Source organism: Microtus oregoni, unplaced genomic scaffold, assembly GCF_018167655.1.
Source record: "Microtus oregoni isolate MIOR12 unplaced genomic scaffold, Mior012 000091F_ref0000469, whole genome shotgun sequence".
Classification (NCBI taxonomy): Eukaryota; Metazoa; Chordata; class Mammalia; order Rodentia; family Cricetidae; genus Microtus; species Microtus oregoni.
In genome coordinates, this window is record NW_024544600.1 from 185,129 (window position 1) to 201,734 (window position 16,606).

Genomic DNA, 16,606 nt, shown 5'->3' on the forward strand with positions numbered 1-16,606 from the left:
GAGCAGCAATAGCACAAGCAGTCACTGTAGCTTTTCTAGCGAAAGAACTGAGATCCCGAAGAACAGGGAGTCGTGGCCTGAGAACCTGGGGTGTTGGGCTCGGGAGGAGAAGGCGAAGGACACGCACGTCCCACCTGGGTTACCCTGGTGCGGTTGGCCCAGGCTATTATCATCGGTTAGTGACTTAGATGTGGAAGGACACGGAACGTTCCTTTGTAAAGTGAAGAGACCTGCAGGGATGGGGGTGAAGGACTCCAGAAGCTGAAAAACATGTAGCGCTCCCACCCCCCAAAAAAGATCCACCAACGACGAAACAACCCCTCCTCTGCTGTTGAACCCTCGCAGCACGAAACCTCGGTCCTCTTCCCATTCTGCAATGAATGAGCGCCCTCAGTAAACTCGGCGCCAGTGGGTATTCGCAGCTCCGCGAAGTGCCCGGGTACACAAGAGCTGTAGGGATTTGTGAATGAATATACGAAGTCAGCTAGCAAGAGCAAAATGCCCATCTCCTACAGCGCCACAGCAAACCCAGGGATACCCTCTGAGTACACAGCCCAAGCTCTACAAGGCCGCGTACCCATCCCACGTGCTGCCAGCTCCGCCCCCCTCCGGGATGGCGGGGGTGGGAGCGGGAGTCCAGGTCCGCCAAGATCCCGACATGCCCCGGACCGCAGGCTCTTCCGCACTCACAGTGACTTTTCACTTTCCGCTTTCCATACCTCCGTTTTGGTGTCTCAACCAAACTATGCGTAATTGTGACTGACGGGATGCTTATCCAATAGAAAACTGGAGTTGTCAGGCAGAGTCGGCCCACCAGCCAATGGGGAGGCTCGGCGAGAGCGTTGGCACAGAGAAAGCCAGAGCCGGTTTACAAGAATCGCAGTGGCGATCGGAGTCTTACTAAAGCGCAATCATGGTGAGATTGGGGAGTGAAGGGAAGGAGACTGGGAAGGGAATGGAAAGCGTGGTCGGGAAAGGCTTGCATCCGGGACGGAGAGGGCCTGGTCGTCGGTAGAATGAGCATAGCAGGACCGTGCGGATGAGTGTGGTTCCTGGGTGCCCCACCGGGCCCATCTTAGTGCCGGAGCTCCGGGCGTCCAGGGACCTCCGGAGACTGGGCTTAAGGTTATGGCAACACTTAGCTCCATGAACTGAGCCTCTTGATTTGTCTGTCTCTAGTCTATTATGTCCTATAACGGAGGGGCCGTCATGGCCATGAAGGGAAAGAACTGTGTGGCCATCGCCGCGGACAGGCGTTTCGGAATCCAGGCCCAGATGGTGACCACAGACTTCCAGAAGATCTTTCCCATGGGTGACAGGCTGTACATAGGCTTGGCCGGGCTGGCCACCGACGTCCAGACAGTGTAAGTGTTCCAGGACCCCGCCTTCACCCTTCGTTGAGCATTCTGATGTGAGCCATCTGCCAAATACCACCGCAGCTGGACACTATAGCGATACGGAGGTGCGTCCCAACCTACGTTTTCCAGCCTTACTCTGTGCTGGACACTGTGGGCAGCATCTTTTCAGGGAGTCCTTTAATCATGGTCTTAATACTACTCGCTAGCTGTTTCATTCTGCAGATGAAGAACTTGAGAGTCTCAGAGAGCCTTTTGTTCAAGATGTACTTTAATGAATGCCAGCCAGGACCCCAGTGCTGGTCTCTCTGAAGCGAAAGGCTTTGCGCACTCCCTAAAGCACTAGGTGGCAGAGCAGTAACTAATCCTGATGAGCTGGTAGGTGTTAACTGCCCTCTTACCTAGCTGACAGTGGTTAAGTGGAAGAGTCTAAAAGGGGAAGCCAAAAGGTCGTGGTTTGTGGTGGCCCGAGCGTGCAGATTTTGACTGCTGTGGTTGGCGATGGGGGAAAGCAAGGATGGGACTTTGAAAAATAAAATATATTTATTATTATTTTTCTTATTTTTATTTCATGTGTATGGGTGTTTTGCCTATATATATGTGTACCACATGGATGCAGTACCTGTAGAGGCCAGAAGAGGGCATTGGACAGCTGCCCCCCCCCCCCCCCCCAGTGGTTGTGTGAGCTGCTATGTGGATGCTGGGAATAGAAGTCAGTTCTTCTGGAAGAGTAGTCAGTGCTCTTAACTACTGAGCCGTATCTCCAGCTCAGGTTCCATGTGTGTTTGGAGGTCAGGGTACCAAGTGGGTTTTAGGAACTGGACTAGGCAGGCTTGGTATTAGGTGGTTTTGCCTGTTGACCAACTCACTGTCTTCAGGGATGGTACCCTGCAGACTGTCACTGATTGGCCTCAGTGACTGTTGTGAGGCCAAAGAAGCTGAGACCAGGATTTAAATGCTTAAACATGTGATGTGCTGTGGAGCTACATCCTCATGCCTAAGCCCCCGTGTCATTATTATTATTATTAGACTTATTTTATTATTTTATGTGTATGGGTGTTTTGCCACATGTACGCCTGTGCACCATCTGCATGTCGGCCCCCAGAAGCCAGAAGAGGTTGTTGGATTCCCCAGAACTGGACTTGTAGAAGGCTGTTAGCTCCTGTATAGATGCTGGGAATTGAACCTGGGTTCTTTGGAAGAACAGCCAGTGCTCTTACCCACTGAGCCAGGCAGCCCCTTCTCCCCGCCCCCTCCAGGGCCTTTTAAATGTAATGCAGCCCACCTTCTGTGTCTAAAGGTTCTGTATCATATCGGTCTAATTTGAATGAAAATATTCTACTGGAATGGGGCTATAATTTGATGGGAGAATGTATGTTTAGCAAGCATAAGGCCCCGGGTTTAATCTCTAGCATTTGCTAAAGGAAAAAAGATGATCATGGTGGTTCCTGTGTATAATCCCGCATTAGCGAGCCTGAGGAAGGAGAATGACACCTACCTCAAGGTTAGCTGGAATACCTAGTGAGTTCCAGGTTAGCCTGGGCTACAGAGCCAGAGGAAAAGATTGCATCTGTACTAAATATGCTCAGTGTTTTTCTTGTCGGTGTTCCCAGACACTGGGCTAGAAGGACCATTCTCATGGCATTTACATTGTCTCAGCACATCGGAGCCCAGGGTGTTTGAAAACCCCGGGTACTGTTCCATATTAAAAAGTGATCTGAAACAAGGCCATTTCATATAAGGAATCCAGTCTAGTGCGCAGCAGGTCTGTTGTCAAGTGACACTTCCAAGACAGTTCCTCTTGTGAGCAGGTGGAGATTGAGATCCAGTAGTTAGGCTGTCACATGTTATAGGGAAAGGTGGTGATTTTTTTTTTTTCTGAGACAGCTATTTTTTTTATCTTTTTTTTTTTTTTTTTAAGATTTATTTATTATGTACACAGTGTTCAGCCTCCATGTATGCCTGCAGGCCAGAAGAGGGCACCAGATCTCAATACAGAAGGTTGTGAGCCACCATGTGGTTGCTGGGAATTGAACTCAGGACCTCCGGAAGAGCAGTCTGTGCTCTTAACCTCTGAGCCATCTCTCCAGCCCCTATTTTTTTTTAATAATTATTCTTATTTTGTGTGCATTGGTGTTTTGCTTGCATGTGTGCTTGTGTGTGGGTGTCGGTGCCATGTGGGTGCTAGGAATCGAACCCTGTCCCCCCAGAAGAGCAGTCACTGCTCTTAGTGCTGAACCATCACTCCAGCCCCAACTTTTTTTTTTTGAGACAAGGTTTCTTTGTGTAGCCTTGGCTGTCCTGGAACTCAATCTGTAGACCAGGCTGGCCTCGAACTCACAGAGATCTGCCTGCCTCTGCCTCCCAAGTGCTGGGATTAAAGGCATGTGCTATCACTGCCAAGTCCCAACTTTTTTATTTTATTTTATTTTTTTAATTTTTTTTTGATTTTTCGAGACAGGGTTTCTCTCTAGCTTTTTGGTTCCTGTCCTGGAACTAGCTCTTCTAGACCAGGCTGGCCTCGAACTCACAGAGATCCGCCTGCCTCTGCCTCCCGAGTGCTGGGATTAAAGGCTTGCGCCACCACCGCCCGGCAACTTTTTTAATTTTTAAAAATTTTATTCATGAGTGCTTTGCCTGCATGTGTGTCTGTGCACCACATGCTTGCTTGGTGCCTGAGGGTGTGGTGAGCCTCCATGTGGGTGCTGAGAATCGAACCTAGGTCCTTCACAAAAACAAGTGGTTTTTTTGTTTGTTTTTTGGTTTTTTTTTTTGGGGGGGGGGGCTTTTTGAGACAGGGTTTCTCTGTAGCTTTGGAGCCTGTCCTGGAACTAGCTCTCGTAGACCAGGCTGGCCTCGAAAACAAGTGCTCTTAACCACTAAAAACCTTCTCTCCAGCCCTGATTTGTCTTTCTATTTTAATTCCACCTTTGGTGTGTTCTATGTGGGGACCATGCTGGAACTCTGAGGAGGCCTGGGGGGCACAAGGTCGTCCTTTGTATGCACTGGCTCCATCCTTCCTTGGTCGGGACAGAAATGGGATGTCTCCTGTGCTACTCATGGCCCAGCAAGCTGAAGGCCTTTTAGCAATGACTCACTCCCTACTTTTACCCCAGTGCTCAGCGCCTCAAGTTCCGGCTGAACCTGTATGAGCTGAAGGAAGGTCGGCAGATCAAGCCCTACACCCTCATGAGCATGGTGGCCAACCTCTTGTATGAGAAGCGGTGAGTGGGAGCAAGGCCGGCAGTGGGGGAGTGTGGAGGTGCAGAGACTTAGTGAGGTGGAGTAATGGGGCGGGGCTGTGGGGACAGTTTCTCCCTGGCCTCCCTCTTTCCTGCATTTCTCACCTTTCTCTCCTTCTCCCTCTCCCCCATCCTTCCTGTCTGAGACAGACTCACTCTAGCCGTGGCTGGCCTGGATCTCACATACACCAGGCTGGCCCTGAGGCTATCTGGCTCATATGACCTGTCTTCCCATTCCAAAGGGCAGAAGTCTCTGATACTTCTGAGTTCTCTGGGTCTGTCTGACAATCAAATAGGAACAGAAGGAGTGACCTCAAAAGCAGGGAATGAGGTAGCTTATGAACTTGCTTGAATCTTGCAGCAGGGAATCCAGATAACACATGAACTTGCTGGGAGTTTTGCAACATTATTTGACCTAGGTTTGCTTTTTGTTTTTATGTGCATGGATGTGCACCCTGTTGTCCTGTAACTGGTGTCATGTGGTTGCTGGGAAGCAGATCCAGGTCCTCTGCAAGAGCAACAAGTTCTCTCTCTTTTTTAATGATTTGTTTATTTTTATTTTATGTGCATTGGTGTTTTGCCTCCATGTATGTCTGGGTGAGAGTGTCATGGTCCCCTGGACCTGGAGTTACAGACAGTTGTGAGCTGCCATGTAGGTGCTGGGAATGGAACCCGTGACCTCTGGAAGATCAGTCCATGCCCTTAACTGCTGAGCCATCTTTCCAGCCCCACGCAGCAAGTGCTCTTAACCCCTGAGCTGTCTCTCCAGCCCCAGTGTGTTAGTTTTATTAGTAAAATTACACACAGAAACTGGGGTGGAGCTCAAGGGAGAACCCATGGGTATCTTTTCCTCCCATCTAGGATACAAATCAAAGTGTTTTTTTTTTTTTTTAAACTTGGATTTCCCACATTTTTAAATATTTATTTATTTAGTGTACAATATTCTGTCTGTGTGTATGTCTGCAGGCCAGAAGAGGGCACCAGACCTCATTACAGATGGTTGTGAGCCACCATGTGGTTGTTGGGAATTGAACTCAGGACCTTTGGAAGAGCAGGCAATGCTCTTAACCACTGAGCCATCTCTCCAGCCCTGAAGTGTGGTTTGTTGTTCTTATTTTCTTTTCTCCTCAGCCTTTTGTTTTGAAGTGCTTTAAGGTTTATAGAAAGGTTCTTCACAAAACCGAAAATGGGGGCAGGGCTGGAGAGGCCGCATATCGGTTAAGAGCATCAAATTATCCTGTTTGACCTGGTTACATACACCTGCCATCACAGCATGGGTAGTTGGAAGAAGGAGGATCAAGAGTTCAAAATCAGATACATATAAAGTTGGAGGCTGCCTGGCTTCGGCTCCACAAGCCCGTGTGGGGCAGAGAAGCATCCTTTTTTTTTTTTTAAGGTTTATTTATTTTACATATTGAGTGCTCTATCTGCATGTACATTACGCCAGAAGAGGACATCAGATCCCAGTATAGACGGTTGTGAGCCATCATGTGGGTGCTGGGAATTGAACTCAGGTCCTCTAGAAGAGCAGCCAGCGCTCTTAACCACTGAGCCATCTGTCCAGCCCCTCAAACTTGTGTTGTTGCTTTTTTCCTAGTCAGTGCATGGATAGAACCTAGACCTTGCACAGACTAACAGACTAGGCAGGTGTTCTACTCTGTATAGCTGTTCTTGGCTGTCTTGGAATTTGCTATTACTGATTCCCATGTCCTCAGAAATACTGCTAGCCAAGTTTAATCCCCAGGACCACATGGGTGGAAGGAAAACTAACTTATGCAAGTTGCCCCGACCTCCACTTGTACATACACTCACCCTCACACACACACACTCAATTTTATAAAGAGCTACAAGCCAGGCAGTGGTGGTACACACCTTTATTTGTTTGTTTTGTTTTGTTTTGTTTTTTCGAGACAGGGTTTCTCTGTGGCTTTGGAGCCTGTCCTGGAACTAGCTCTGTAGACCAGGCTGGTCTTGAACTCACAGAGATCCGCCTGCCTCTGCCTCCCGAGTGCTGGGATTAAAGGCGTGCGCCACCATCGCCCTGCTTGTTTTGTTTTTTTGAGACAGGGTTTCTCTGTGTAACAGCCCTGGTTGTTCTGGAACTAGCTCTTGTAGACCAGGCTGGCCTTGAACTCACAGAGATTCGCCTGCCTCCATCTTCCGAGTGCTGGGATTAAAGGTGTGTGCCAAGCCGGCTAAGGCTAAACAGAGAAACTGTTGTGTTGAAAGAAAAAAAAAGTGCCACAAACCATCAGGCAGCACTTGGGAGGAGGCAGAGGTGTAGACAGAAGTTTCTGTCCTGCCCAGTCCAGCAGCCATTAAGTCCCAAAGAAAGACACAGAGGCTTACTAATTATAAACTGTTTGGCCTGTTAGCTTAGGCTTATTATTATCTAGCTCTTACAATTTAAATTAACCCATAATTTTGTCTATGTTTAGCCACGTGGCTTGGTACCTTTTCTCATTAAGGCATTCTTATCTTGCGTCTGGCTAGTGACCCCTTCCCAGAATTATTCCTATAGTCTGGTTGCCCCACCTATACTTCCTGCCTGGCTTCTGACCAATCAGCATTTTATTAAACCAATACGAGTGACAAATCTTTACAGTGTACAAGAGCATTATCCTACAGCACAGAGGCAGGTGTATATCTGTGTGTTTGAGGCCAGCCTGGTCTACAGAGTGAGTTCTAGAACACACAGAAGTACTATCTCAAACAACAAAACCAAACAAACCAAAAAAAAAGTGCTACAAACCAAGGAGATACACAGGTAGTTTGTACTGGGACTGGCCATTCAGTATTCAACCTTTTTTTTTTGTCTTTTGTCTGTTTACTTTTTGAGACGGGGTCTCTGTATAGCCCTGGCTGAACTCTAAATCACTATGTAGACCAGGCTGACCTCAAAATCACAGAGATGCACTTGCCTCCAAATGTGGGTATCAAAGGTGTGTGTCACCATGCTTAGCTTGAACTTGCCATTCAGATCCCAGAGGGTTTTGTTTGTAGTGTGGGTTGTCCAGCTCAGTCCTCCTGCCTCTTGGATACCAGGATGAGATGCGTGCCACCACATCCAGCCACTTTCAGTTTCTCGATAGCCTCCCTGGTCTGAACAGACGAGTGTGAAACCCTGACCTTTGGACTCTCTCTCACCCTCGCCACAGGTTTGGTCCCTACTACACAGAGCCTGTCATTGCCGGTTTGGACCCGAAGACCTTTAAGCCCTTCATTTGCTCTCTAGACCTCATTGGCTGCCCCATGGTAACTGACGACTTTGTGGTCAGTGGTACCTGCTCCGAACAGATGTATGGGATGTGCGAGTCTCTCTGGGAGCCCAACATGGTGAGTTAGCACCCCCTCGCAGGGCTGGCCCCTGAACCCATGGCCTCATAGACAGATGTTGTGCAGCAGGAAGTGGAGATGAGGGTGTGGCAAACGAGCAAGCTGCTGCCCCGTTTGAGGGTCTCCAAAAGTTCCACCTGGGCTGGCTGGCCGGGAGGAGCGTCGCCTCTGTTGACCCACCCTGAACCAAGCAGAGCTACTCTTCATTTTACAGTGGAGGAACTGAGGCTCTGTCAGAGGATGTAATTATGACACTTGCCCAAGATCATGCTTTCAGGCTTGAAGTGTTCCTTCATCCTGTTTCATCCCGAGGAAGGAGCTGAGAAGTTCCCATATCCAAGGACCCAGCCCTCACACCACGCAAGGCAGGGACTAGAGCAGGGCAGCTGGGGTTTCAAAACTAAGAGGGCTGGGAAGGGACACGCCCCAGTCTGAAAGCCCTGCTCTGTTGGCAGGATCCAGAACACCTGTTTGAGACCATTTCCCAAGCCATGCTGAACGCCGTGGACCGGGATGCTGTCTCGGGCATGGGCGTCATTGTCCACATCATGTGAGTATGAGCTGGCAGGAGTCTAGAACCTTCTAGCGCTTGAGCTCCTCCTTCCCCACCAGCACACTACTTCCCTGTGAGCCCTCAGCAGTGTCAGGCTAGCGGGGTGCCTCTGGAGGCAGAGCGTGGCGAGAGGGGCAAGGTGGGGACATACCTATTCTCAGCACTGGGGAGGCTGAGGCAGGAGGATTTTGAATTCAAGATTAGCCTGAGCTAAAAAGTTAATCCATGTCTCAAAATAAGAAGGGGACAGAGAAGGAGGAAGGAATGAGCCAACAGTCGGCCCAGAGCAGCAGCAGCGAGCGCTCTGCTAGAGTAGGCAGCTAGGTGCTGCTTAGACCCTCCAGGCCCCTGTCGGATGGCACTCTGGGACCCTGAGTCTCCTCACAGTGGGCATTTCTTTCCTTCCCTAATAGTGTCCCCACAATATCAGGGATGACCACGGGCAGTGCCTTCCTGCCACTTGAGTGCCTGCGGCTCTGCTTCCTCCACACACCCTCCGGTCTGCAGCCCAGAGCTGTGCGCATGGTTCCCGTCCCACATCCCAGTCCCTAGCCAGACCCGAGAAGCTCTCCATTTGTCCGAGGCTCTCACCAGGAACCTGACAGAATGGAATAGTGTCTTTACCATGAAAAGTAGAATTGAGTTCCTGTGCCCACTGCAGTGAGGCATGGGTGTTCTGTAGGCCCGGGGGCGCTGCTCCTTTAGAGGGTGTCTCGGTGCAGCCCAAACCATGTCTGGAGAAAAACTCACCTGCCCTGCCCATGCTGCCTTCATAACGGCCTGAGGGCAGCAGGTGCCAGGCAGCCTTGCCCGTGTTACAGCTGAGGACCGAGGGGAGGCAGCTGGGGAGAACAGTAGATCTCATTATTTGCATGTGTGATTTTTCTCCCTTGGCAGCGAAAAGGACAAGATCACCACCAGGACACTGAAGGCCCGGATGGACTAACCCTGCGCCCTGGTCCTGGTTTCCTTTTGTTATTTTTCTTTTTAATAAAATTGCTTTTCTTTCACTCCTGCTTGTCTTTGTTTGGTGCCAGAAATTGAACCCAGGCCCTTGGCCATGCTGGGCACACGTCCTGCTAGCAAGCTACACCCCAGCCGTTTTCTCTGAACTTGCCTTGGTTCGTTGGCACACATGGGTCTCCTTCCTGGTCACCAGCTGACGCCTGCGCTGTGCTGGCCTGGTCACTCACACAAGTGTCCAAATCCACTTGCTAAGTGGTGTTGCAAGATTATGAACTGGTGCCGGGCGGTGGTGACGCACGCCTTTAATCCCAGCACTTGGGAGGCAGAGGCAGGCGGATCTCTGTGAGTTCGAGGCCAGCCTGGTCTATAAAGGGAGTTCCAGGACAGGCTCCAAAGCTACAGAGAAACCCTGTCTCGAAAAACCAAAAAAAAAAAAAAAAAAAAAAAAAAGATTATGAACTGGTGTTTTGTTTGACCCCCAAACCTAGACCTCCTTCATGAAGCTCTGTTGGCAGTCTTCCATTATTCAGTGCAACAGTGGAATCTGGCCAAGGACCCATGAACAATCGAGGTCAGCTTTTATCTTCGTCTTCAGTTCATCACCTGGGATGGTGGGGCGTGGTCTCCTCCTTCACGATGATTTCATTGACTGAGTACTTGAAGCACCATCTGGCTCACAGTAGCTTATCTTGAAGCCTGCAGCAGATTCAATGCCCCAGTAAGTGGATGTTTGCATGGCTCCCGGGCAGCTTCTGTATTGTCTGGAGGTCCATTCAAACTCACTCCTGTTTAATTGTTTGCAGTGCGTGGGCGGGGGAATCGAGCCCAAGGCCTTCAATATTGGGAAGTAGTCTACCACTAACCACAGCCTTGTGTCTGCCTTCCATACACACAACCATGGTGGGATCTGGCTGCCCTTTTTTTTTTTTTTTTTTTTTTTTAACTTTTCTGAATCAGAAGGTCTGGGATGAGCTAAGAGTTTTGTTTTTGAATCTCAGGTGCCACTAATAATGGCTGGTCCAGATCCACATTGAGAGCTACTAAACTGTGTGTGTGTGTGTGTGTGTGTGTGTGTGTGTGTGTGTGTGTATGCACATGCACACACGCACGCACTGGGAATGGAACCAAGAACCTTGCACATGCTAGGCAAGCACTGTATCACTGAGAAACACCCCCAGCCCAAGTACTATAAGGTACACACATGCAGATGGAAAGTTGGAGGCACACAGGGATGCTGCAGTCAAGGCCACAGCCAGTTGGGAGATACGGCTCCTAGCCACTGTCCATAGCTGAAGTGAGGGAAGGGGTGGTACATGGTGCTTATCTGTCGGCATCCCACCCAGGGCTGTGACCTGACCATTGCATCTCAGAGTGTCCCACACAGAGCTGGGACCAGACCATTGCATGTTAGGGTGGGCTGTTGTATTGCTTCTCCAAACCACACACTGACTTTGCCCTAAAACGGGGACAGGATTCTAATTTTAGAGGGGTGGCTGCATCAAAAGACTCACATACCAGATGTACACAAAGCTTTTTGAGTTTTATTTTGTCCTCCAGTTGGAGATTCATTTTAACACGCATGCATTTTAAAACAGTAACAGGGGCTCGAACTGTTCAGAGCAGACATTAGACAAGCACAGGGGTGAAAATTCCTATTTAAAAAAAATGGAACTTGCAGCCGGAAATGGAGAAGTCACAGGTGGTGGGTGGTACTTTAATCCTGCGATCCCAAAGGCGAATCCAGACTTCATTCACATTTTGTGTGTTCAATGTTCTGACCTGCTGCCAAGATGTGCTGAGCAGATGCCCCTCCCCCTTAACAGAATTGGCTGCAGGCAGGGAAGTGACAAGCTCTTCTAGTATTCCCTTCCCCAGCCTCCTTCCTGGTGTCAACCTGCTGATGGACAGTTGAGTCTTATTCTCCTTGACTCACTCTTCCTAAATGGCATACTTCAGAGGAGGACTAGGCTGGCAGATTTTGAGCAGCTGTCTAAATGTGTTTCCCTTTGGACCCCAGCCCCCATTACTGCCACAAAGAGGTGGTCTCTAAACTCAGGAAACCACAGCCACTGTCACACTTTGGAGAAGGTCAAGTGCTAGAAACAGCTAATGTTCTTCCCTCTCAACCTGAATCGATAAAGACAACTGGGGGATTGAACTGGCTACTGAGGAAGTCCCGGGTCTTTGGTCCACCTCCCCAGGCAGGCCTGGCACACTGAAGAGGGCAGGGCTCGGCAGGACTCCAGCGGCTTCTGCCCTGAGCACTACCAGGGGACCCGACCTGTTCATGCCTAAAGCCCAGGATGAAGAAAAATGATTTGGGGAGGGAAGAGGAAGAGCTGCCTGTGGGGGGAACTACAGTGCCACTGAGAACAGCCTGGGGGCCACTCATGGCGCCAGCTACAGACCAGTAACCCCTGAGCTAGATGAGGAGAGATTGAGCGTTGCTGCAGAGCCTCGCTCCTAGCCCTGCCCTGCACGCCCGACAGGCAAGGGCTTCCACTGGGAACACAGCCTGAGGCCATTTAGTCTGTTAGAGTCTTCACAGTACCCTCACATCAGCTGGATGTGACACGTACTTTCTCCGCTTCACTCTCCACTAGAGGGGCGGGGACAAGAGAAGTTGTAACTGGACACTACACGGTAAGTGGCCTGATGAGATAGGATTCCGTCCCCTTTCTGCACTCAGGCCTCACCCAACTGTCTGGGTCTTTACTCTTAAAGTTCTACTCCTGGAAGACCCAAAATGATTCTGGATGCCATAAGATGGTTGGGCCGTTCTTCCTGGCTCTTGCTTGATGTCCAGAAAGTGAATGGTGGGATCTCAGAAGAGGGCGCAGGTAGGTGTGTGTGTGTGTGTGTGTGTGTGTGTGTGAGAGAGAGAGAGAGAGAGAGAGAGAGAGGAGAGAGAGATCACTTTGATTGAAGTCAAATAGCACATCTTTGTCACAAAGAGGAAGAAAACTTGTATGAACCAAGATAAATAGCTTTTAAACATATGAAAATGAATGCCAAAGCAATCAGAGGGCCAAACTAGAGGTTGTGGAGACAGCACAGAGAATGACCTTTTAAAAAAAAAACAATGTAAAGTCCACCAAACCACAGCTCAAATATTTTGACCCACTCAACAATACTGTCAGGAAAACAAAGAGCATTTGAAACAGAATGCTACCTCTCAAAATTGTAAACAATATACAAAAAAAAAAACAACCCACAAAAAACAAATCCCCACAAACTCAATGTTAAACAAGTTAGATCTGATAGTTGCATGATAAGATTGTTACACTTTTCATACGCATGACAACAGGATCAGCCAGGAACCTCACCTTCCAAGCTTGGGGCTACTGGAGCGGATCCGGATTTTTCACCCTTGATTGTTAGGTAGGAAATCACGTCCAGACATTATTCCTATATAACCCTCTCCTAAATTAAAACATTTCTCCTTAAACCATTGGTTCTGAGTACTTCCCTAAGACCCTTGTGGCTCTGCTCCCCAGAACCTTATCTATACTCTTCTTGGGAAGAAGTGTGGCTCCCACCTGCCTCACCAGAAGGCCTTCGACCCAATGTGGCAGCCTAGAGAACGAAGCCCAAGACTGCTTCCTTTAGCGCTGGGTAGGGAGGACACCGCACAAAGGCTCCTGCTCTCCAAAGCTGAGCTCGGCTAGTTTGGGGGGCAGTCACAGGAAGTCAACTATTCACCCGAGATAGTTCCACAAACCCGCTTCACATCTTTGGGGTTATCTACACATTTTCCATCTCATCCTAAATAAATTCCTGATTCCTTCTGAGGGTTGGGAGGAGGCAGGAATGTACCTCTCCCAGTGCAGCCCAACAGGGCCATTTTCCTTCCTGGCCACCAGTTGCTCTGGTGGCATCAGAATGACTTGTGTGGCTCCCTTCTGAGGCCCTGGGCCGGAATCCCGAAGGAGGCTGCAGGGTGCGTCGCTCTTTCCTAAGGAGGCCTTTAGGCAGACCCCAAGTTCAGAAAGGGTGAGGGGCAACAAGGAAAATCAGCCCTGAGGCTGGGGATGGGTCAAACCCCACATCTGGCCTCCAAATAGGCTTTCCTGGGTCACATCCTCAAATGACTCAGGCAAGCTCAGGTGGAGCACCTTGCTGGCTGAAGCTGTCCAGGTTGAGAAATCACAGGCACGGGGGGGGGGGGGGGGGTACCAGACACCTACACGGTAGGCCGGGGCTCGGAGTGGTGTCTCTGCAGGGAGCACCCAGGTACTTAGGGCTCTGCCCCTGACCAAGGCCAGTTACAGGTGACTGCACGCAGAGGTCAGGAGTTAGGATGTGGATGATGCACACGACCTGTATTAGTTTCTGGGATTTTTATCCAAAAAGAAACAGCCACTGAAACACAGGGGTCCTGATAATGTGAAGATGCTCTCTAGTTCCCCTTGAGCCGGTGGGAAGCAGACTTGACAGACATCAAAGTTCCAGGTCGGAGGCGCAGATGGCTGGGTTGGTGAACACCGGGTTCTTTGAGAACCAGCTGTCTGAGGGCCCAGCTGCTTTCCGGGCACTCACCATCTCATGAAGATGAACCTGTTCCCCCCTGAGGCCTCTGACTCTGGTCCAAGATGTTGGGGTCAGCCTACAATGTTCTTCCGCATGAAGAAGTGGATGCAACAGTTCACTTGAACCCAAGGTGGAAACACGGAGGGAAACTATGCACAATACTCCAGGAAATTCAAAAGTCCATCTAGGAGAGACCAAAACATGGCTGCCAGAGGAGTCTGGCCTCCTCTCGCGGGGTCAGCGAACTTGCTGCTCATGGCCCCTGTGCCAGCCTTAACTGAAGGGAACCGAGAGCCAGACAGGACAGGGAGGGCGGCTAGGGTGATGACGTGGAGCAGTATAAATAGCAAACCCGGAGCGATGATTTTCAGAGACAAACCCAAAAAACCCACCAAGTCATCTCTAGCCCCAAGGTATCACAAAGGTTACAAGATACCAAAGAGGGAACCCCGGAGGGGCCTATCAAGGGCGGGCAGGAAGGAAGGCTACATCCTATGGGCACACGCACAAACAGCATGTCTCCCTGTAGCGCTGCTCTGTGTCCTGTGTCACAGGCTGACCCCCCTCTGCTCCCTACCCTCTCTAGCCCAAACACACCCTTTCCCTCTCCCGACCCCGACCCCTTGTCCAGCGGTCTGGCCCTGGCAGAAGGTAGAGACGACTACGTCAGGATGTTGGACATGAACTCATTGAAGCGTTTCGAGTACTGCTCCGGGTTCACAGTGGAGATTTCAGCCCCTGCCTGGAACACACAAGATGCAGACTCGGGTCAGACGGGGAGGGGACAGCTGAGGGGACCGAGTCTGATGGAGCCTTTCTACTTGTTTCCTTTTCTTTTCTTTTTTTAAACAAAAGCAAGCAAACAAATGAAAAAAAAAACACTTAATCTTAGATCAGTGGTTCTCAACCTTCCTAATGTGTGACCCTTTACTACAGTTCCTCGTGTTGTGCTAACCCCCAAGCATAACATTATTTCATTGCTACTTCATGACTAAAATTTTGCTGCTGTTATGAACTGTAATGTAAGCATCTGATATGCGACCCCTGTGAAAGAGTCATGTGACCCCCAAAGGGGTTGCAAACCCCAGGCTGAGAACCACTGTCTTAGACAAAAAAAACAATTGTTCTAAAGATAGTTTTGGATGTGTGTTTCATGCTAATCTTGACTGACACAGTCTTCCTGCCTCAGCATCCTGAGCACCAATGTGTCATGAGGCCGTGAGCCTGACCACAGGCCACCTCAGGAAGTGGCGCATGTATCACATCAGAGCTGTCTGACTGATGGACCACGGAAGCAGTAGAAACAAAGGCTCTGGTCTCTGTGAGGGCCAGGTGTGGAGAGTAGCAGCTAGCAGCCCAAGGAGAACTGGCCTGTGGGGAGCAGTGCGAGCATGGAAACAGGGCTATTCTTGGTAACTAACAAGATGCACAGCATGCCCGGCCGCCCGGGGGAAAAGGAACTGGCAGCTCGGGCCCAAAGGCCAGACAACTCTAGGGAAAAACAAGTTGTTTATTACCTGGTTAGGCAGGGAATGGAGCACAAGGCAGGTGGTAGGGAGCACAGGGGAAGGCAGGAGAGATCACAGGGGAGGCAGGAGGGAGCACAGGGAAGGCAGGAGGGAGCACAGGGAGGCAGCAGGGAGCACAGGGAAGGCAGGAGGGAGCACAGGGAGGCAGCAGGGAGCACAGGGAAGGCAGTAGGGAGCCCAGGGGAGGCAGGAGAAAGCACAGGGAAGGCAGTAGGGAGCACAGGGGAGGAAGGAGAGAGCACAGGGAAGGCAGTAGGGAGCACAGGGGAGGCAAGAGAGAGCACAGGGGAGATGGTAGGGAGCACTGAGAGGGCAATAGGGAGCACAGGGGAAGCAGTAAGTGGGGAGCACAAGAAGAGGCAATAGGGAGCACAGAGAAGGCAGAAGGGAGCACACAGGAAGGCAGTAGGGAGCACATGGGAGGCAGTAAGTAGGGAGCACAAGGAGAGACAGTAGGGAGCACAGGGAAGGCAGTAAGTAGGAAACATTTGAATGCAGTAGGGAGCATGCAGGAAGGCAGGGGGGAGCACAGGAGAGGTGGTAGGGAGCATGCAGGAAGGCAGGAGGGAGCACAGGGGAGGTGGTAGGGAGCATGCAGGAAGGCAGGAGGGAGCACAGGGGAGGTGGTAGGGAGCATGCAGGAAGGCAGGAGGGAGCACAGGGGAGGTGGTAGGGAGAACAGGGGAGGCAGGAGGGAGCACATGGAAGGCAGGAGGGAGCACGGGGGGGGAAGCAGTCAGGCTGCTCTTCCTCTCTATTGGGAAGAAGGCCAAGACTGCCCTCCCAGGCACTCTGAGGAGGGTGCAGATGCTCTCCACTGGGCTGGGCCCTGGTAGGAGACTGAACTCACCCCGTGCTTCACTGTTTTGGCAGCATGTGCAGCTTTCTTCTTAGCATCATACGGTGTGAGGATATCGATGATGGCCATGAAATAGACCTCCTTCTTCGGGGCGCCTGGACAAAAGAGACAACAGATAAAGGCTGAAGCACCCATAACCCCTGGACCCAAGGTTCAGAACTTCTCGGTCATTTGGAGTCAGGAAAGCAAAGGATCCCTTATAGTCCCATCTCCTTCGACCGTCAGCTACTCCGTGG

General features: G+C 50.5%; 2 protein-coding genes across 2 annotated transcripts in view; one reads left to right on the forward strand and one right to left on the reverse strand.

Moving 5' to 3' along the window:
* The first annotated feature begins 789 nt into the window (after positions 1–789).
* Positions 790–9,496, forward strand: LOC121442459 (proteasome subunit beta type-3). Its single transcript, XM_041644040.1, has 6 exons — positions 790–916; positions 1,180–1,364; positions 4,472–4,579; positions 7,756–7,933; positions 8,389–8,483; positions 9,384–9,496. Exons 1-6 carry the CDS (start codon positions 914–916, stop codon positions 9,430–9,432), a joined length of 618 nt encoding a protein of 205 aa, XP_041499974.1. The 5' UTR covers positions 790–913; the 3' UTR covers positions 9,433–9,496.
* Positions 9,497–10,973: 1,477 nt separating this feature from the next.
* LOC121442407 (phosphatidylinositol 5-phosphate 4-kinase type-2 beta) overlaps positions 10,974–16,606 on the reverse strand; it is a 29,751-nt gene continuing 24,118 nt past the window's right edge. The window contains exons 9-10 of the mRNA XM_041643948.1: positions 16,362–16,465; positions 10,974–14,724 (exon numbers count right to left, since the gene is read on the reverse strand). Of these exons, the coding sequence (XP_041499882.1) occupies positions 14,644–14,724; positions 16,362–16,465 (185 nt within the window). The 3' untranslated portion in view covers positions 10,974–14,643. The remainder of the gene's footprint in view (positions 14,725–16,361; positions 16,466–16,606) is intronic.

What these genes read in the sequence shown, in the direction of transcription:
- LOC121442459 (XM_041644040.1), top strand. An exon ending in AACCTCTTGTATGAGAAGCG is followed by an intron (nt 4,580 to 7,755) that starts GTGAGTGGGAGC and finishes CCCTCGCCACAG; the next exon opens with GTTTGGTCCCTACTACACAG. An exon ending in CTCTCTGGGAGCCCAACATG is followed by an intron (nt 7,934 to 8,388) that starts GTGAGTTAGCAC and finishes CTCTGTTGGCAG; the next exon opens with GATCCAGAACACCTGTTTGA.